Source organism: Staurois parvus, unplaced genomic scaffold (assembly GCF_062004578.1).
Source record: "Staurois parvus isolate SC_StPar_1 unplaced genomic scaffold, SC_StPar_1.0 ptg000202l, whole genome shotgun sequence".
In the NCBI taxonomy this organism is placed as follows: Eukaryota; Metazoa; Chordata; class Amphibia; order Anura; family Ranidae; genus Staurois; species Staurois parvus.
In genome coordinates this window covers 8,558,247-8,580,329 of record NW_028317998.1, presented here as the reverse complement: position 1 = coordinate 8,580,329, position 22,083 = coordinate 8,558,247, and the positions used below count along the sequence as shown (strand labels likewise).

At 39.1% G+C, this 22,083-nt stretch overlaps 1 protein-coding gene across 5 annotated transcripts in view; it reads right to left on the bottom strand.

Moving 5' to 3' along the window:
* TENM1 (teneurin transmembrane protein 1) overlaps positions 1–22,083 on the bottom strand; it is a 947,931-nt gene that overhangs the window by 70,618 nt on the left and 855,230 nt on the right. For all 5 annotated transcript variants that reach the window (XM_089678299.1, XM_089678298.1, XM_089678300.1 and 2 more), the window contains one exon: positions 20,098–20,608. In XM_089678299.1, the coding sequence (XP_089534425.1) occupies positions 20,098–20,608 (511 nt within the window). The remainder of the gene's footprint in view (positions 1–20,097; positions 20,609–22,083) is intronic.

Sequence of the window (22,083 nt, the reverse complement as noted above, 5' to 3'; positions counted from 1 at the left end):
ATTGGTAACTGCCAAAAAAATGCAATAAATGCTTTTGTTTATGCTGTTTGCATGGACCTCTTTAATCCACTGGGGCAGCTGTTGATTTTGTACCAAGCTCAAGAGAATTCCTGCAAAATTAACAGCATCAAAGACAACAGGTCATTGATTGCTGTGATGACACAGACCATTCATATGATCAATCTAACTGATAAACTGTACTAACAACCTATATAAGAAGGAGCATAAAAACAAAGTAAAAAAGTCTACCAACAGCATCAACAATAAAGGGCCATTTCAATATAGGGCCAACCAAGTAGCACAATGCTATACATCGTGATACAGACATTTCGTCAATTGCAGGTGATCTTTTCCTAGCTACAAACACACTAAAGAGAAGGAGATCAAATGCACCTGTCAATGAACTGAAATTATCTCAGAAGTTTCTCAAACTGATTCCAGCACAAACAAATGAAAGATTTCTCAGCACATTTTCCAGCTAGTCTGAGAAAAAAAAAAATAAACAAAATGGCACTGTCCAACAATTTGTGTAAAAAGAGAGGTTTTGCAAATATATATGGAAGTTGAATTACTTCATCAAGTTCTGTCTGTAAAGTGCAGCCCTAACTCTTATATATAAGAGTCTCCATATTAAAGCATACTCTATATAGAAATGGACAGATATGTCTAGAAGCAGTTCATTCCTACTATTCCGCAAATTGTTAGATAGTGCCATTTTGTTTTTCTGCAGGGTAGCTGGTAAGCATTTTGGGAAAACAGTTTTTTTTGTGCTGTACAAAACTGATGCCAGAGTGATGTCACTGAGATAGCTCTAGTCTTAGAGAAGTATTTATTTTCTTTATTTATGGCTCATACCAAGAACATACAACAGTAGATCCAGTAAATGAATAAGCAGTACAAACATACAAGAAAAAAGCCTAACTAGAAATGGTGTCTCAGTATGTCAACAGTTTTCTCAGGAGACTTTCCTCTCTCTCTCCTCTGAGAACGGCATCTTGTATAAGATAATTAGTATAAGTCCTGGGATGAGAGCCACTTTGTTGTCTCTACTTTAGTTAAAAGCAACAGTATGTTGGGGAAGGGGTGGCGGGGGGGTACTTACAGAAAAGCTGTAGATAGGGTTGGAGGAGAGAGAAGTGTGAGGAAAGACTGAGAGATGCAAGGGGGAGAGTAAAGAGAGCAGTTGTTGCATTGTTGTTCTGATGATCTTCAATTTAACTCAACAAAATAGATTTATATTCATCAGAGTATTGGAACTGAAGCCAGTAAAACCAATTTTTAGGACATTTCACTTCCTGGTGTTGGATAGAACAGTCTTCCACACCCTCCATTTTCCTAAATTTTGTTAACAGTAGTGACCAACTTGTTGATATTAGGAGAAGCTTTTTCCTACAGTTAGGCTGGTGTTGATAGTTGGAGGCAAAAAATATAATTATCTTTCCCCCAATGTCAATTGAATCTTTTTGTCAGGTCTTACTGTACCCCTCATTGTACTTACCAACCAAAGTTATCAACCGAGTCACAAAATTATTCTGACCAGCAATGAAGAGATCAGGAAATTATTTTCTACTTTTCTGAATGTAAAGGTTAAAGCTGGATTTTGGGGAAAATCCAAAGTTACCCTTGCAGTGGTGCTTCCCTGCACTGCAAGGGTTGAATGCTTGTTTTCATCTAGGCAACACACGGAAGAGAAAAAAGTTCTACTTACCTTATCCTTCACTCCCACGGTCTTCCTCCCCTGAAACCTTTTTCCTTTGCTGTTTTGTTGGTCTGATGTCATTTTGTAACATGCAGGACCGGCAGAGAAGAGGAGAGTGCTATCTGATGGGGGTGTGAGGAATAAGGTGAGTAGAACTGCTCTTTAATGTTAGATTAGATAAAAGGAAGCATGTAACTTTTCAATGCAGGGGAAGTCCCTCTTTTTGAGTTTATAGGTTTTTAAACTGATGTTTTGCATTTTTTAACTATTTATATAAAACCTTTATTTTCCAAATAAACATATAATACAGGATGCATCCACTACGCAAGACTGACCGATCATTGTAAGTATCCATAGCAAGACAGCACAGCAAAAGCTGTTTACCTTCAGACATTTTCTCTCTTATTGAAACTTTAAATGTTTCCATCTGAACAAACAAGACATAGAAGCTATTGTTCAGCAGAGCAGTTAAGAATACACATGTAAGCAAGGAAAGGGGAACCATCTGCTGGCTGTAAATATGAGCATGATATATTCATACTGTGTGCAATCACTCAAATTTAACTAACTAAATATTGTAAAACATATTTTTTAAAACATTATAAGCAAATACAGAAGGTATATGCATACATGCTATACATTCTCCTAAAAGCAAAACTGTCCTTTGACCATTTAGGGAGAAGTAACAGGTGTGCTGTATAGCAGTTCATATCTGCTGCTCCCAACCTTCCATTAGCTTTCATACCATCACATTTATCCTGTGTAAGTCTCAGGTCAAGTCTGAGGACCCTCCACTGTCCACAATACACCTGCTCAAACCTGACTATTATCCTCTCAGACGTTAAGAACATAATTGTGTGAGGGAGTAGAAAGCGCCTTGTATCCTCATATTTGTATCCAGGTGTTTGATTGGAGGAAAAGGGCAGCAGAAGACATAACAATAGCAGGCGTAGAGGGGGGGGGGGGTGCTTGCTATGTAATTAATCTGTTTTGAATTGGCAAAGGACAGGTTTGCTGTAAAAGGAAATGTGAAGTGTTTTATGTGTATCCTTTTTCATTGTTTTTTATGATCAATATTAAAATAAACACTTTATAATTCTAAAAGAATTGAAATTTTTTTTTAAGGTTGATTAAATTGGTAACCACCTCAGTAGTGTTTGCTTTTAAGAAAACATATAAGGAAGGAACAGAATATGGTACATTAGATCTGCAACATTGGGCGGATTTATGAAATTCGGGCCAAAAGCAAAGTAGAAATACTTCCCATGTGCTTATTCAAAATGAGACAAATAATTTTACGACCTGCTAAAGGTTTGCTGGGCCATCTTTGGTTCAGTTTTCATATGCCAGTATCTATAGCAGGGTGTAAAATGTAAGTTGAGACCTTATTTTTCTATATTACTCCAGTTTTTATTATTCAGTAAACATTTTTGTCTCATTGTTTTATTGTGTTCTTCTGGTACGGAAACATACGTTGAAACAAAATCTCGTGATCCATAGCAGATAATAATCTCTAGAGGAATATCTACAAGTTATCAGTGCTGGAATTATCTCAGGACACGGCCTCGGCTTGTGCATGTGATTGGTGTGACAGATTGTAGAAATGTGTCAGATATTGTCAGCTCCAGTGATGTGGAAGAAAAGTCTCAGAGGTTGAATTCTAACAAAAGCTCTCAATACAGCTGTATTCATACAACTATTTTTTATCCAGGCTGTGCAACAGAGCTCCATGTCTGAGCAACAGTCTCAACCTAGCCTTATTTGAGAGCATGCTTGACAAAGAACCTTCCAGAAAATATAGCTTCCGCACAGCTTACAAGATGTGCTAGGTACTTCTGTTCTTTACAAAACAGTTCATGGCAAGGTCTCCACGACTTACATTTACTTCAGATGAAAGTAACAAAAAAAACAATATATTATTGTATCTTACATTGAATAAATATGCATTTGCTTTCAAAGCGTTTCAGTTTAATGTATGAAAACAAATAAAAAAGGAAAAAAAAATTATATATATATATATATATAAACAATCAGATGGTATACATGTAGAGGTATTTTATTGTGATTAATTGTTTAACTAGATATGGGTGTCCTTCTTCAATTCCATCACTAGATGGCAGTGTCTAACAAGAAAAGACAAGACTCCACCAGGGAAGTTTCTGAAGGAAAAGGAGAATGATTCCATTTCTGCAGTTACCTTTGATTGCATTGGAAGTATACAGTATATTCACACTGAGAGAGCCCCATCTGGTTACCAGTAACAGGCTGGTGGGATTTAATTTATAAATAATTATAATGACATAACATGGACCTCTCAGTAACTTTGTAGTCTGCACAAATACATTTCTGACGTGTTACAATCTGCAACACCCACTGCAAAGGAAAAGTGCACATAGAAAAAAAATGTTTTCTATGTGCCCCGTTCACAGCACAAGCTGGCATGGTGCACAAAATGCAGACATGCTGTATTTTTCTGCAGTGCACTGAATGTCATCACACTGTACTGCAACACACTGCCAATGCCTGAATGCCAATGTGTGCACGTCAAATATTTTTTTTTTAAAGAGGGAAGAAAATAGTTCATCATGTGATTTGCTGAAACAAGCTCCCTCACAACAGCTCACTGACAGCTTTTTGCATGCGCAGCGTGTAGCTTATGGGCCCTAATTATTCAAAATCGCTCTTTTATCGTTTAGAGAGCTCTAGATCTTTTATCATTCAAGTAGGCATAACATCAGATTTATAGTTCCTGGTAAGTGCACACATGGTAAGTTATGTGTAAAACTTCCAGATATGTATTACCTCTCATAGAGATCACAGTACTCTCGCTGACAATGCTGCTTTTCACTTCAGAAGGGCAGAGCCATCTTTGTTCAGACACTATTTATGCTCAGCATTCACTACCTGGACTCAGGGCTGTGGATAAGGGGGTACCACCAGTCCTCCTGTATGGGGCCCAGGCAGCTTGGTGAATCAGATGTGGGCAGGGAGGGACAGGGGATCTGATCCCCTGTATGGCTCTCTTTGCAGCAGCAGACATCTTCCTCTCCTCTCCCTCCCACTAGCTTCCAACTGCTGCAGAAAGAGCCATGCAGGGGATTGGTTCCAGTTATTGCCCCCTGCCCCACCCATCACCCTCCCTGTGCACCATATGTTTCCCCTTGCTGCTCATACCCCCTCCTTTCCTTCTCACGGGCAGCTGCAAGCACACAATAGGACCTGTCAGGATGGAGAGTGGGGGAAGGGTCCAGTAAATATGTCACATTTACCAGCCCCTTCTTTTCCTGAATGAACAAAATGAGTGATTGGTACCAATCACTCACTGTGTTCCTTCATAACTAAAGCCTAGTAAACGGTGTTTTTTTTTTTTTTTGAGGGGAGCCCTGTCAGGTTAGCTGTATGGGGCCCTGTGGTTTGTAACAGCAGCCCTGTCTGGACTGAGATGGTAACTCAGAAGTGACACAGTTATATAAACCTTGGTGTCTGTGCAACTCTTGGCTCTGCTCGCAAATGTCTGACACAGATCAGCCCCCTGACAATAGCCTCTTACCTTATGCTTATTAAAGTAGAGTTCCAGCTGTTTTTGTATTTATTAAAAGTCAGCAGCTGACTTTTAATAAACAAACACTTGCCTGTTCCAAGATCCAGCAATGTTCTTACCTGCTCCGTCCCTTCTCCCCTTCTCTCCTCCACGGTGCCGGCATATTAACTGTTGGCACAAGGCTGTGATAGCTTTTGACTTCACAACCTGGTGCCTGCTGGGCCTCCTAATTGGTCCAACAGTCTTCTGGGACCTGTGAAAGTTCCCAGGAGACTGCGGGAGGGAGGAGGGGGCTGAACTTCCAGCTCACTTCGCCGCGGTGAACTGAGCTGGAAGTGGGAGCGGGTACCTGTCAAAAACAGGTATTCACTCCCCCCCAAATATGGCAGTGGAGGGGGGAGAGGCAAATAAGCAGAGCTTCCACTTTTTGAGTGGAACTTTGCTTTAAACACAGCAGCTTTACCTAGTTTTGGAAGATGTAACCAGTCTGCCACAGCCAGGAATGTTTCCCAGTTTGTCCTCTACCAGTCAGATTAGACTGCAACACTGTATATTGGGACATTTGTAATGTGAAACATTGTGGCAGGTGGCTGATTTGTGTCAAACCTTTGTGAATACAGTGGAGAACTGCACAGACTGATTTACACGACTGTGTTAACTCTAGCCAGCGTCTCAGTCCCAAAGGGAAAAACTGAGGAAGGGAGGGTTATAACCCTATCTGATTTTTTTTTTCTTTTGCCATCTATGTCCCATTGTGGAGATTTTCCTTCACTTCCTGTCCCATAGCCAAGCAGGAAGTAAGAGGAAATCCCTGAAAATTAGGGGAATCCCTTGGGGACCCCCGGACACAAAAACTAGTGTCCTTATTGGAAAATTTCCCTTCTATTACTTTTTTGGGGACAACCCAAAATTTGGGGTTTTCTTTTACGTTCACTTTCGATGATAATGGTACACAGGACAAATCGAGAGGGTGAATCTCCCTAATGGGAGCACAGACAACTATAAAAACTGACAGGTTCTCTAATCTCTCTGCACTCTATTCAAAACTTTAAAAAGTTTGTCCTTTAGTTATACTTTAAACAAGGAGTGCTCAAATGGTCAGTCCGCCTCTGGTAGTAAGTGTACATGTGTTAGGTCCACTTTAGGGAGAGCACGTCTATTGACCACTGCACCAATCTCTTTAGTTTATGGAAGCTTGCTCCAAGTCAGAGCTAAAGCTGAGTCCAGAGTATACAGTGGGGATCGAAAGTTTGGGCACCCCAGCTAAAAATTTGTATTAATGTGCATAAAGAAGCCAAGGAAAGATGGAAAAATCTCCAAAAGGCATCAAATTACAGATTAGACATTCTTATAATATGTCAACAAAAGTTAGATTTTATTTCCATCATTTACACTTTCAAAATAACAGAAAACAAAAAATTATGTCTGCAAAAGTTTGGGCACCCTGCAGAATTTATAGCATGCACTGCCCCTTTGCAAAGCTGAGACCTGCCAGTGTCATGGATTGTTCTCAATCATTGTCTGGGAAGACCAGGTGATGTCAATCTCAAAGGTTTTAAATGCCCAGACTCATCTGACCTTGCCCCAACAATCAGCACCATGGGTTCTTCTAAGCAGTTGTCTAGAAAACTGAAACTGAAAATAGTTGACGCTCACAAAGCTGAAGAAGGCTATAAGAAGATAGCAAAGCGTTTTCAGATGTCAATATCCTCTGTTTGGAATATAATTAAGAAATGGCAGTCATCAGGAACAGTGAAAGTTAAAGCAATATCTGGAAGACCAAGAAAAATATCAGACAGAACAGCTCGCAGGATTGTGAGAAAAACAATTCAAAACTCACGTTTGACTGCACGATCCCTCCAGAAAGAACTGGCAGACACTGGAGTTGTGGTACACTATTCCACTATAAAGAGATACTTGTACAAATATGGTCTTCATGGAAAAGTCATCAGAAGAAAACCTCTTCTACGTCCTCACCACAAAAATCATCGTTTGAACTTTGCAAATGAACATATAGTCAAGCCTGATGCATTTTGGAAACAAGTTCTGTGGACCGATGAGGTTAAAATTGAACTTTTTGGCCGGAATGAGCAAAGGTATGTTTGGAGAAGAAGGGGCACAGCATTTAATGAAAAGAACCTCTGTCCAACTGTTAAGCATGGGGTTGGATCAATCATGCTTTGGGGTTGCATTGCAGCCAGTGGCACAGGGAACATCTCACGAGTAGAAGGAAAAATGGATTCAATAAAATTTCAGCAAATTTTGGATGGTAACTTGATGCCATCTGTGAAAAAGCTAAAAGTTAAAGAGAGGATGGCTTCTACAAATGGATAATGATCCTAAACACACCTCGAAATCCACGGGGGATTACATCAAGAGGCATAAACTGAAGGTTTTGCCATGGCCTTCACAATCTCCTGACCTCAACATAATTGAAAATCTATGGATAGACCTTAAAAGAGCAGTGCGTGACAGACAGCCCAGAAATCTCAAAGAACTGGAAGACTTTTGTAAGGAAGAATGGGCAAAGATACCTCAAACAAGAATTGAAAGACTCTTGGCTGGCTACAAAAAGCGTTTACAAGCTGTGATACTTGCCAAAGGGGGCAGTACAAGATATTAACTCTGCAGGGTGCCCAAACTTTTGCAGACGCAATTTTTTTGTTTTCTGTTATTTTGAAAGTGTAAAATAATGGAAATAAAATCTAACTTTTGTTGACATATTATAAGAATGTCTAATCTGTAATTTGATGCCTTTTGGAGATTTTTCCATCTTTCCTTGACTTCTTTATGCACATTAATACAAATTTTTAGCTGGGGTGCCCAAACGTTCGATCCCCACTGTACATATATCAATCTAGAAGATCGGGGCAATGTGTACCTGTTGTCGGAGAGTGACTGTAGTTTAACCACTTGCCCTCCAGAGGATTTACCCCCCCTTCTTGACCAGGCCATTTTTTGTGATACAGCAATAAGTTACTGTAACTTACAATTGCGCGGTCATGCAATGCTGCACCCAAACAAAATTTATGTCCTTAGTTTTCCCACAAATAGAGCTTTCTTTTGGTGGTATTTGATCGCCTGTGCGCTATAAAAAAACTTTTTCCTATTAAACGTCCAGTAACAAATTTTTTTTAAAAATCTAATTTTGTCATAAATTTAGGCCAAAATGTATTCTGATACATGTCTTTGCTAAATAAAATCCCAACAGTGTAAATTAATTGGTTTATGTGAAAGTCATAGCGTTTACAAATGGCGGTATATTTACTGGAATTGCTTTTTTTTACTAGTAATGGCGGTGATTAGCGACTTATAGCGGGACAGCGGCCAGCATTCTGACACTGTGGGGGAACGGACTTGGTGTCACTGACATCCCCAAAGACACCAATACAGTGATAATAAAAAGCACTGACATTGTACTAATGGCACTGGGCAGGAAGGGGTTAACATCTGGGGCGATCAAAGGGTTAACTGTGTGCTGTTTTACTACTTGGGCTGTGTGTGTGCTTCACTGTAAGTACACTGGTTTGTATGGCTCTGCTATGCAGAGCCATACAAAGCAGTGTGCAGGAGCTGACAGGATACCGAGAATTACACCCAGCATACATTACAAGAGACGTGCTACTGTGCAGAGTCCATACAAACAGAACAAGAACAGATACTGATAATTACACCCAGCATACAATACAAGAGACGTGCTACTGTACAGAGTCCATACAAACAGAACAAGAACAGATACTGATAATTACACCCAGCATACATTACAAGAGATGTGCTACTGTGCAGAGTCCATACAAACAGAACAAGAACAGATACCAAGAAATACACTCAGCATACATTACAAGAGACGTGCTACTGTGCAGAGTCCATACAAACAGAACAAGAACAGATACCGAGAATTACACCCAGCATATATTGCAAGAGACGTGCTACTGTGCAGAGTCCATACAAACAGAACAAGAACAGATACCGAGAAATACACCCAGCATACATTACAAGAGACGTGCTGCTGTGCAGAGTCCATACAAACAGAACAAGAACAGACACTGAGAATTACACCCAGCATACATTACAAGAGATGTGCTACTGTGCAGAGTCCATACAAACAGAACAAGAACAGATACCAAGAAATACACTCAGCATACATTACAAGAGACGTGCTACTGTGCAGAGTCCATACAAACAGAACAAGAACAGATACCGAGAATTACACCCAGCATATATTGCAAGAGACGTGCTACTGTGCAGAGTCCATACAAACAGAACAAGAACAGATACCGAGAAATACACCCAGCATACATTACAAGAGACGTGCTACTGTGCAGAGTCCATACAAACAGAACAAGAACAGATACCGAGAAATACACCCAGCATACATTACAAGAGACGTGCTGCTGTGCAGAGTCCATACAAACAGAACAAGAACAGACACTGAGAATTACACCCAGCATACAGGGCAAGAACAACCGTACTGTGCAATCTTCAATAACGCAGAATTAGGATAGATTCACATTTGTGCGCTGAAGGAATGTGCGCAAATTTTTATGCATTCCTGCAGCACACAAACACATGCAGCTGTATGGGCACCCCAAAACACCTTGCCAACAAAGTACCATATCTTTTGGTATGGTGCAATTTCTTAAAGGGGTCCCACACTTCTTTTGTGTGTATTTCATGCACAGGGCAGTTCAACCCTAACCGTGGTTCACGCAATTGTGCAAAAAGCACGAGCGCTCCATTGCACCTGCATTGGTGTGAATAGAGCCCTAAATCAGATACTGGTTACCATAGTATTATACTAATTGTACAAAACCAGAGAAGTGCTAGTGCTACTGTGGAGTTTTCATACATACAGAATGAGAACAGATACAGTGAATTACATTCAGCATACAGAATTAGAGAAGTGGCACCATGAAGCTTCCATCTTTACAGAATAACAACAGATACTGAGAATTACACCCAGCATACAGAATAACAGAAGTAGTACTATGCAGAATCTACATTTACATTGTATGAATAGATGCTGAGAGAATTACACCCAGTACATAGAAGATTACATAAAACATAATATGATTTCTATTGTTATCACAAATGGCAAGTATGAAACACTGAAAAGCAATGTTTCATATTTACTGGTTATTTTGTTTTTCTTTGTGATACTGAACATAATAAATACAAGAGAAAAAAAAATGTCCTGATGATAAAGCTAAGGTAGGCAACAGTATGTGATAAACTGCAATGATGAAAGAGTGAACCTTACATATTCTAATAAGGCTGTACAGGGATCTTCTGTTACGTTTGGGGTCACAGAACACAATCTGCTTTTAATAACGCCCCTGTTGGCCCACCATATTTTTCTACCAGTCTCTCCAGGTCATAAAAAAGCCTGCTGCTCCATATTACTTTTACACCTACTGTGGACTGGACAGTTTTACAATGGATTTTTGACATCTATTGTATTGGTTATTATCATACAAGGGAAGCACATTTGCCATATGTGAATTAATCAAAGGAAATAACATTAAAATATCAATTGTGGCTGATGGTGGAACTAGGTTGAGGTACCTTGGCAGCTGCCAGGAGAAAGGCTGGGATGGGACTGCAGGACTGCAATGACACAAAAAAAGAATGGCAATGAATTACATGAATGTGCCTGATAGTGCAGATGAAATGAAAGTCCATGGGAAGTATATCATGAAGTAGTGTACATGACATTAATTAAAAAGTGAAGAATGGGTCAACTTGTCATAATGTAAGATGATGGATTAAATAGGCTATTAGAAAACTGGAAGGCTAGAGCACATAAATTCCTTCTTACACCCATATTTGTAATAATAAATACAGTGCATATCTAGAAGGTGTCTTTGTGTAGCTCCACCAAGAAGCTCGGGTTGTTTCTTAGTCCATATTTTTGTGTTATGTGGAAGCAGGAGGGTAGGTGTTCCTTGGACCACATAACATATTTACAAAGGAGGTCTAACACTAATGTGTACCATTTCACAATGGAGGTATTACTGTAGATTGAAATGCTTAACTATGGTTCTCTGGCAGCCCATGGGAAGTCATCTGGCCACTACCTGTGCTTCCTTAAGTTTCCCATAATTCGCGATTTTGGGATTGAAGCAATCCATGGCAAGTTATGGAGCAAGGAGGACGGCAGCTAGGGCCAATTCTTCCTATAAGTTTACGACAGTTATTCCATTTGCTAAAAATATTTAATGATGTACAGTACCTTACACAGCTAAAGCATAAAACTATATGTAAACCCAATCACTAATATCTAATATAGGCAACATGTATTCCAAAAGTAATTTTCAACACTTATAAATCTGCAGAAATCATTAAAATATTTGCTGATCATGCTATAAAGGTGCTTTTTCAGACACTCTCTGTTATAGAAAGACAATACTTTGCTCCATATTGTGCTCCTATGTTGTTACTATGGGCTTCTGATGGAGGCTACAAGTGACCATATTAACACATTGTACACAAACATGGTCCACTGTAATCACCATCCCATCAGGAAATCTGCCCCAAGAAATGCCAGGTAGCCATTGCTGGAGTGCATGCATGTAGACAGGAAGTGGATGCAAACAGGATAAAGGACATTTACCATGCTATGAAGCATTCATTTTGGCTTGACATCTACTTTAAAGTGGTTGTAAGTCTCTGGCATGAAATATGAACAAACATGTCTTTCTATAGTGTCTCAATCCAATCCACTAAGTGCCATTTCTGTCTAACAAAGTGGAGGCAACTGGGAAAAACAGCAACTCAGCCACAAAGTAGTAGGCCATGTAAAATGACAAAGTGGGGTGCAATGCAAAGCGTCAGATGCAGTGGTGTAAAGCACGCTGCCACTGAACTCTAGAGCAGGGGAGACGTTTTCTTTGGAGTTACGAATCATGTTTCTCTGTCTGGCAATCAAATGGACATGTCTGGGTTTGGTGGTTGCCAAAACGGTACTTGTCTGACTGAACTGTGCCAAGTGTAAAGTTTGGTGGAGAGGAGATTATGGTGTAGGGTTGTTTTTCAGGGGTTGGGCTTGGCCCCTTAGTTCCAGTAAAGGGAACTCTTAAGGCATCAGCATACCAAGAGATTTTGGACAATTTCATGCTCCCAACTTTGTGGGAACAGTTTTGGGATGGCCCCTTCCTGCTCATGCCATGACTCTGCACCAGTGCACAAAGCAAGGTCCATAAAGACATGGATGAGCGAGTTTGAGGTGGAGCAACTTGATTGGCCTGCACAGAGTCCTGACCTCAACCTGATAGAACACCTTTGGGATGAATTAGAGTGGAGACTGTGAGCCAGGCCTTCTCATCCGACATCAGTGCCTGACCTCGCAAATGTGCTTCTAGAAGAATGGTCAAACATTCCCATAGACACACTCCTAAACCTTGTGGACAGCCTTCCCAAAAGAGTTGAAGCTCTTAAGCTGCAAAGGGTGGGCCAACTCAGTATTGAACCCTACAGACGAAGACTGGGATTCCATTAAAATTTTGGTGCGTGTAAAGCAATATAATATATATATATATATATATAGTGTCTGTGGAGTGCAAAAGTCGCTGTGATATAAAGGGCCAGCCTGCAATTAGCTTGCCCAGTGCCCTGCAGCACACTGTGGCAGGCTAGACAGGATTGAGCCCAATGCACTAGCCTGCCCAGTGTCTACTGCTCTGTCCTGCTGGACAGGGCACTGTGGCAAGCTAGCTAGGGGGGAGAAGTGAACATTAAAAATAAATTACTAGTCTCCTCAGAGCCCTGCTTCTCTTCTCTGTCATCACTGCAGGGCTCTGTGGTAGGCTATATAGTAGACCCAGCCCAGAGGACCCTGGAGGGAGGGGGAAGAAACAAAATCTAGACTAAACATATTGCATAGCATAGCCAAAATCCACCTTCCTCCCTGCTCCTGTTGTTCAGCTGCTGTCTTGTTGCCTGGGGGTGAAACCATATTTCACTGCACCAGTTGACACCAACCCTAGTGACACCACTGTTTTATCTACTTTTATTAAAAAAGACCTAACTGCTGAAGTCTTTACCCAAAAAAAGACAAATGGGAGGAGAGGACTGGTGCCTATAGCTGATATTTTCCCCATCACTAACTTAGCATGCCTTTTTCTGCATTCTGTCTTTGTGAGCAGGCAGCGTTTTTGGTAGAGAATCGGGTTTTTGCTTCCCCATGTCAGAGCCCTGATGCTGTGTGAACTGATGACTGATGGGGAATATTAAAAAAGAAGCAGGAGGGGTTCACAAAGCACAGATTTACAGAATGAATGAAGAAAAATCAGGGGGTGTAAGAAGTGCAGATTTCTCTCCAGAAACATCATCAAATCTCACTCCAAATCTAGTCAGATCAGCAACCATAGGCAGCAGTGCTATAAAGCTGTAAGAACAGGAGTGCCAATGGATATTCACATACCAGAAGGTGCATTGCTATTTTTTAAATGGAATTTGAGACAAAAAGGTATTATTTTACTACTGCTACTTAGGCATACATAACATTTCTAGATGTTTCTTATAACAGAACAAATCTCCATTTTTAGGTTCATTCCCTTTTATGTAATATAGTGGTTATTAATTCTTCAGCATTTGTCAATATGCTCCCTGAGGAACTTTAAATTTATTTTTTCTTTATCAGCCATACAAACTTGATGGATGCCAACCAATTAAATTTTTCTGTATATTTTTGGATTTTCGGAAGAGACTGGAGACACAAAAACATGGGGCACACAAACTAAATGAAGAAAAAAAAATTAACCCAGGGTCTCAGTGCTTTAAGGCAAAAACGCTACTCATTTAGCCGACAAGCTCGTTGAGACAACAAGGATCTTACAGGAACATAAACCTACATGCTACATACTGGGTGGTGATCTTGAGTGAAATAGACAACGTCAGAAGTTCTAATAATTTGCATTCTCATATACATTTCTCATTTTCATATGCATTTGTTAATGCATGTTTCATTTGGAAATGGGTTATTTTACAAAACACAGTAACAACCCACCTTAAGTAATGAAGGAATGGGATTACTAGGAAATAGGAACTAAGATTCCATTAAGAGGGTACATTGTACACTAGCTGATTAACCATGTACCACTCTAACAATTATTTGCTGTGTTGATCCAAGACTTTCGAAATGGGTGCAGATATTAGTTCCAATGTAATCTAGAACTAAGATGTACACTAAAAAATACAAATATTGAATGCATAACAAAACAGCTGGGTCTATTTCCTATAATAAAGAGAATAAAATTATGCTGAAAGTGATCAAAACATGGTAACTTTAGAAGCTAGAACACAAATCAATAGCCATTACAGACAATTGTGCTTCCCCCACCTACAGAAATCCTCTATATCTCCAGTCTAATGTTGCCATGGTGATCTTGCAAGACAAATAACCTCGCCACAACACCCTGTTTGTCTCCTGTGGTTGCGTTTGAGATCTTCCATTACCCCTGTGATAGCTATGTCTCTAAAACTGTCTACAGTAGATCTTCCTTTTTTGTATTCACTTAAACATTAAATTGTTTTAGTGAACACAACAAAATGAAGGTCTACTAGGGAAAAAAATGCTAATTGTTACATTTTATCATACAAGTATTTAATTATAATTTACTATAATAATTATTTATTATACTAGAAATTTATAAAATATTATTATTATAAAGCATAATTTCAACATCTTTTATATAGATGTAGTAAATTGTTACCATATGCCAATGGCAACTTTGCTCAAAAGGCTTTTCCCAACTGGTGTTTCCATTTTATAGCGGATATTTCACTGTAAACTAATTTCTAATAAAAAGTCTGTGGGAGGAATCGATTTACTGTGGGAGCTGATTTACTAAAGTAGCAGAGGCTGTTCACTTAGCAAAGTGAATGCTCAATTGGCTGAGTGAATGTTTGTGAACATGGTGAAGCTGTGTTCACTTTGCATACCCAATCAGGTGTGAGGTAAATGACATAATAACACATGATTGGGCATTTAAGGTGAACGTTCATTTGCCTAGTAAACAGCCTCTATTCCTTTAGTAAATGAGCCCTATTGTGTCTTGTCATTTGCAGATCCACCTTTTCATTTTCTGGGGCAAATCGTGAGAATGACAGGGAGGGTTTCACTGGTTTTCAAAGGTGTGAGAGAATTGTTCCATCTAATTCCCCTTTAAATTGCATAATCGTTTACCTCATTTTTTGTCTGTAATCTTTCTGGAAATGTTTTCTGTAGGAATTCTTTGGAAAGGCTTCATAAAAGTGAATATTCCAGGTACTTATATAGCGCCGTCAGTTTACACAGCATTTTACACATACAGTATATATATACTGTATGTATATAGTACATTCACATATATTCACATATGTGCTATATAAATCCTGCATGTCTTTGGAGTGTGGGAGGAAACCGGAGTACCCAGAGGAAACCCACGCATGTACAGAGAGAACATGCAAACTCCAGGCAGGTAGTGCCGTAGCTGGGATTTGAACCCACAACCCTAGTGCTGCCAGGCAGAAGTGCTAACCATTTAGTCACTGTGCTGCCCAGGGCTTATTTTCAATGTTGCATTTTGTAAAGGCCAGTATTCAGTGTTACTCTTTTTATGAGTATAACAAAGTACATTAGCCTTAAATGGTTGAGAAATCAATTTAAATATATACATATATAGTATTTGGTTGAATGGCACCCTTCAACAGCAACACAAGTGATTTTTTTATTGTATGTGTCCCTGTTCCTGTCCCTGGTACAGATTTTTAGCAGGACAAGAAGTGAGGGGAAATCTCTAGAGCCCCAGATAGCAATATTCCCTAAACAGGCCTTCCAACTTTTCCTCACTCACTTCAAAACTAGAAGAACAGTTTTAGCTGAACGTGCATTTTAAATACATTTTAGCAGTTTAGTTATTAACTTAGTCAGCAAATGCTGTAGTCTATGAGTGACTTTAGAAAGGACCATCAATTTCAGACTAGTAGTGACAAGGCCATTTTTTGTAGGATAAAATTCACTTTTGTGAGACTATTTCATTTTTTTTCAGTTTTGTACAGACATGGAAACAGTAAGAACGTTTAACAGGTATATTGATGTTTATGACCCTTTTGAAGAGATCTCACCCAACCTTCTGTCTCTGTGACAGCAGGACAAGAAATGAAAAGCGCAGTTGTCAATGGTCCATGGGGAAGGGTGTCTGGGGAGCACAGACTGCAAATAAAATCCTGACAAATTCTAACCATTTCCCATGTGTTTAAAACTCCATCTATGGGCAAGCTGGTTGTATAGAAGTCAATCTATCAATCAACTTCAGTACAATCAGCCTGTCATTTTTTTCTGCCTGATCACTGCCACTGACTATAGCTGTCAGCAGTGATCACTGTATTCTGGCGATGGGGAAATCTCCTGCTGTCTGAATACAATAGCGCAGCAGAAGGAATTCCCCCATCAACACTGACTGTGTTGATGGGGGAATCAAGCCATTTGTTTCCCTTCAACCCATGGCTGAAGTAAAGAAAATTGCATAATGTATGAACAACCTTAATCTACCCAAAGCTAAAAGAATTTTTTTTCCTGGAAATGGATAGGGGGTTTAATAATAATAATAATATTAATATACACTGTTCAGTAGCCCATTGCAGCCAATCAAATGCAATCTTACCCTCTTGACCTGGTAAAAATCTATATTGTGCTTTTTCAGTGAATTGACATTTCAGTTGGTGTTACAATATATTTCAAAATCACCATTGGTGCTGCTAACTTGTTACTTTTATTTTGTAGAAAAGTACACCATACATAGATTTTAATTAATTACACCTTAGGCTTTTGTAGCAAAACTTACATATGGTGTTAATATGATCTACACAAAGCCTATTCCCTGGGAGATAGATTTCCTGGCGTGCTGAGCGTCTAGATGGAATAATTAAGATGGTATATGTCCTTCCTATATAACTATACTTCTTACAACAATGTAAGAATCCAGACTTCTATAAAACTACTTCGAATGAGGAAAAGATACAGAAAGACTGAATGCTTCTAAGCCACTAGGCAAGAGGTAAGACTACATTTGAACAGAGAAATATTCATCTCCCAGATAAAATGCAGCTGTTCTTAAGTAAGAACAGAGAAAATGAATTTAATAAGAAAAGACTCAGCTGGAGCTATTGCGAACCCTTAAGGGGATCTGCAAACTCACTAACCAACTAATATGCTGTAAGTTTTTTTTAAGAAGCAAACATTAAAGAAGCACTAGTGATAAATGAGCAGTGCTCATGGCTCTCATGATTACTGCATAGTTTTTGGTTCACACTGCCATCATAAAAAAAATCAGCTATTTTAGCATTAAAAATCCATTTTTTTAGGATTATTTATTTTAGGTACTTATATAGCGCTGTCAATTTATGCAGCGCTTTACATATATATTGTACATTCATATCAGTCTCTAACCCTTGAAGGGCGTACAATCTAAGATCCCTAACTTACATTCATACATACGCATACTAGGGCCAATTTAGGCAGGATTTAATTAACCTACCAGCATGTCTTTGGAGTGTGGGAGGAAACCCACACAGGCACAGGGAGAACATGCAAACGCCAGGCAGGTGGTGCCGTGGTTGGGATTCGAACCAACGACCCTATTACTGCCAGGTGGAAGTGCTAACCATTTAGCCACTATGCTGCCCATTATCACAAGACATTGACCAAAAAAACATCCCTTTAGAATAAAAATTATTACAATGTTAATTTCTGATTTCTTCCTTCTTGATTGTGTACAATGCATGCTGTATACGTATGGTGACAGAAGTGTTCTTGCGACAAGCGTCCCATATGTAGGATAGAGATGGTGGCGGAGGAGGTAACTTGGTTATATTTTGCTGTTGGTTATATTTTGCTGCTTACCTCCTATGGCTATGGATATTGTATTGTAAGAAAACAACGAGCATCTGTAGAGCATGGCTGATAGCTAGAAGGTTCCCCACATAGGAATGGCACACAAAAAAAGCAACATCTATTATTACTATTAAAATTTATTGTAAACACCAGTGAATTCATATTTACTGTTATCCGATGACCATGAACAGTCATTTCTAATATTATATTATATGCAGTATATTTTGTATGTGTGACTGGCATTAGGTTAGCTATTAGTCTAATCTACATTACTATTATTATTTGATTATTTTATGGTAATTAGAAAGGGGTAGAATATAGGATATAGAATGGCTATTTAAATGTATCCCCAATGAGGAACAGTTGGATCTGATGGAGTGTGCATCCCTTAAATATGTTAGCCTTGATGTATATAAAAACAATGGTGATGTTGGCTGTGGCGGGGTCAACAGTTGGATGACCAAACCATTTGAGATATTCTGTACTCTGTGGAAGATGTGTTACAGGTGCTCTACTGAGGATTTTACACTATGCCAGGGCACTCTCTGTAAATTTCATAGTATTGTTTATGGATATTCTCTTCTGGAGAAAGGTGCAAAGTAGTGAATGCAACAAAAAAGCCTGGTGAGGTGTGTCAAGGTGTTGTCAGGTATATTGTAGCATTGGCGCAGTAAAAGCTTCTTTCTGGCAACTCGACCATGCAGCTCACTTTTGTTCAAGTATCATCATATTGTGCTCCTTGACACAACTAGAGTAATATTGCTCCTAAAGGCTACCTGTGGGTTTTTCTTTGTATCCCGAACAATTCTTCTTGCCGTTGTGGCTGCAATCTTTCTTGGTCTACTTGACCTTGGCTTGGTGTCAAGAGATCCCTGAATTTCCAATTTCTTTAAGTGTTTCTAAACCCACAACAGTAAAACCAATCTAAATGCAGTAAAGCATGCTTCTTATACTCACTGTGGAACCTAAGGGGTTAATCCTCCGCATTGTGTAAAAATCCTGACTTCTCTGATCCTCTCCTTCTTCTAGTGTCCCCCTCTTATTTCCTGATAAGACATATCATGTGGAGACACTCTGCACATGCTTAGTTTAGTGTGTATTGCTAGAGAGGTTTTTTTTTCTTGGGAGAGTGCATGTGAAGAGCACAGGACCAATCAGCACTGTCCCGACAGAGGTCAGGGATTCTTCATCCTACTAGAGCAGAAAGAAAACTCCTCCTACAAGCTTTAATCAGTGCTCTGCTAAACACTGATTGAAGTCACAAGACTGCTCCAACTGCTGATGAGAAAAAGTATTTAGCAGTTTATTTTTACTGAAATATTTGTATTTCCATATAGTGTGTACTGTGGGAGACCAGATAGAGTAAATGCAGGGTCCTGGGTTTAGTAACACTGTAATAAACGATTAAACAGTACTTACTGGCATATTCAAGGCTTTGGATATTTTTTTTAGATCCTTTTCCATTACTATAAAGTTCCATTATCTTACGCAGGTCTTTTTGACAGTTATTTTCTGCTCCATATAGCTCAGTATTTAGCCTGCCCAGTGCATCCATGTCAGAGCTAACAAACTCATTGACTATACACAGACACTAATTGCAATTAAAAAGGCACAGATGTGGTAAATTAACCTTTAATTGCCATTTTAACCTGTGTGTGTCACCTTGTGTATCTGTGCCAAGGCCAAACATTCCAGGGGAAGGATTATTTTAATCAGGGCCATTTGGGTGATTTCTGTTATTATTATTTTAAAAGAAGCCTAACAACTATGTGATAATAAATGGTTTCATATGATCACTATTCTTAAAAGACCAGCACAATCAGTCATATTTTCAATATATATGTCAACATTTATACATACAATATATATTATATCAAAAAACTAAAGCTGAATAATGGATTTGCATAACTTACATTTGTTTGAACATTCAAACCCTAAAAAGCAACATACTGTTACGCAAAAGAGTTCTTTTTTTTTACTTACTCGTACACTGTTGTCCAGCCATTCTCATTGCTTTTGGTAGCCAGTAGTCCTGTGTTGCCATGATATGTCATCAGAGCTAGGTTATATCCTTGAGCTGATATCCTTTTTAATACACCATTGCTACTAATGGTAAGCCAGTAGACTTGACCTCCAGGGACCACCAACCATAATGGCATACCTCCAGCATCTCTTCGTACATGTACTGAATTGCCATTGCTGCTAGTGATGGAGATGACATCTCCATCACCATTATATGTGAAGTTATACATATAGTCCCTAGTTATGAGGTTTAAAGTGTGAAGATGTGTCCCATTGGTACTGAACTGATACAATTCTTGGTCTGCTGGAGAGGCAACCTCATACATATTCATGGAATTCAGATGCGGCTTGTTCCTAGTGACTGCTCGGATGCGTACGTTGCCAAGATCAGCTATGTACAGTGTACCATCTGGAGATACAGCTAATGATGAGGGCGCTTTTAGCCTGGCATCTTTTGCAAATCCGCCGTCACCTAAGGGACAAATAACATCCAATGTGTTAATCTATAAATTGAAAACATTTTCTTATGGGAAAGGACTGTAAACAGAAGAAATTTAAAATTCTCAGCCTTCTTTAAAAGCATTATTTCCAACAGTATAATTCTTAGAGTGAATCTGCAAAGATAAGCATTATTTCACATTTATCTCAGTAATACCAGTTTTTGAACACTCAAAACCCGCTGCTTTAAAAATTGTTTTTTTTTCTAATTTACATGTACAGTGCCAGGACATCTGCTGTATTTCCATACACAGCAATCTCTACAATGTATTACTAGAATGGCATGTAAATAGACATTTGTTTATGAGCATTAGCAAAATGGAGGGCCTTTTTTGCTTATGTGTGCTATTTTTCTGCAAATCATTAACAGTTACATACAAATACCACATACATACAGTTATATAAATTCTCATACGTACACAGTACATCTATTAGGTAGGCAATAGAAAAACTAGCTGTGTGAGTGATCTGAGCATCGCTAGTAATATTGAGTCACACTATGATGAATTATTACTAAGGTTAGCTTAGATCAGTTTCACAGACTTACACAGACTGCCTGGGACCCTTAGTAGGATGTTTTGCTATTTAATAAGGACCTATAAATTTGAAGTAAATCCAAACTGACATAACTGCATTGAAAATGAACCAGAAGTCTTTCAATATCAGTGCTGCCCATGTTGTTTCATTGTAAATGCCTGTCACATACACAGAACATATAACAGCTGCGTAGAGAGCTTCAAGGAATGGATTTTCATGGCCAAGCAGCTGCATCCAAGCCTTACATCAGCAAGTGCAATGCAAAGTCTTGGATTTAGTGGTGTAAATCACACCACCACTGGACTCAGAGCAATGGAGACATGCTCTGGAGTGACAAATCACGCTTCTCTGTCTGGCAATCCCATGGATGTGTCTGAGTTTGCCAGTCGCCAGGAGAACGGTACTTGACTTGTGCCAAGTGTAAAGTTTGGTGGAGGGGAGATTATGGTATGGGGTTGTTTTTCAGAGGTTGGGCTTGGCCCCTTAGTTCCAGTGAAGGGAACTCATTTATACAGCAACAAAATAAAAGGCCAGCGGTGAATAAATACCACCAAAATAAAAAGTTTTATCTGTCTCAAAAAAATGCAAAAAATTCACATGGGTACAGTGTTGCATGACCGCGCAATTGTCATTCAAAGTGTGATAGCACTGAAAGCTGAAAATTTACCTGGGCAGGAAGGGGGTGAAAGTGTCCAGACGAAAAGTGGTTAAGCTCTTTCTTATATTTAGGAGGTTATATAATATTTGATTTGCTATGTCATATTGGAAGCGCTTCGCCAGTATTTGATTTGGATGGTAGCTGCTTTCCTGATTCAGTTTGACTTAATTTGACTTATTTTTTATTTATTTATTTATTTATTTATTTATTTATAGTTGTGAGTACTAATAGCGCGGTGTTTTTTCTATTTTTAC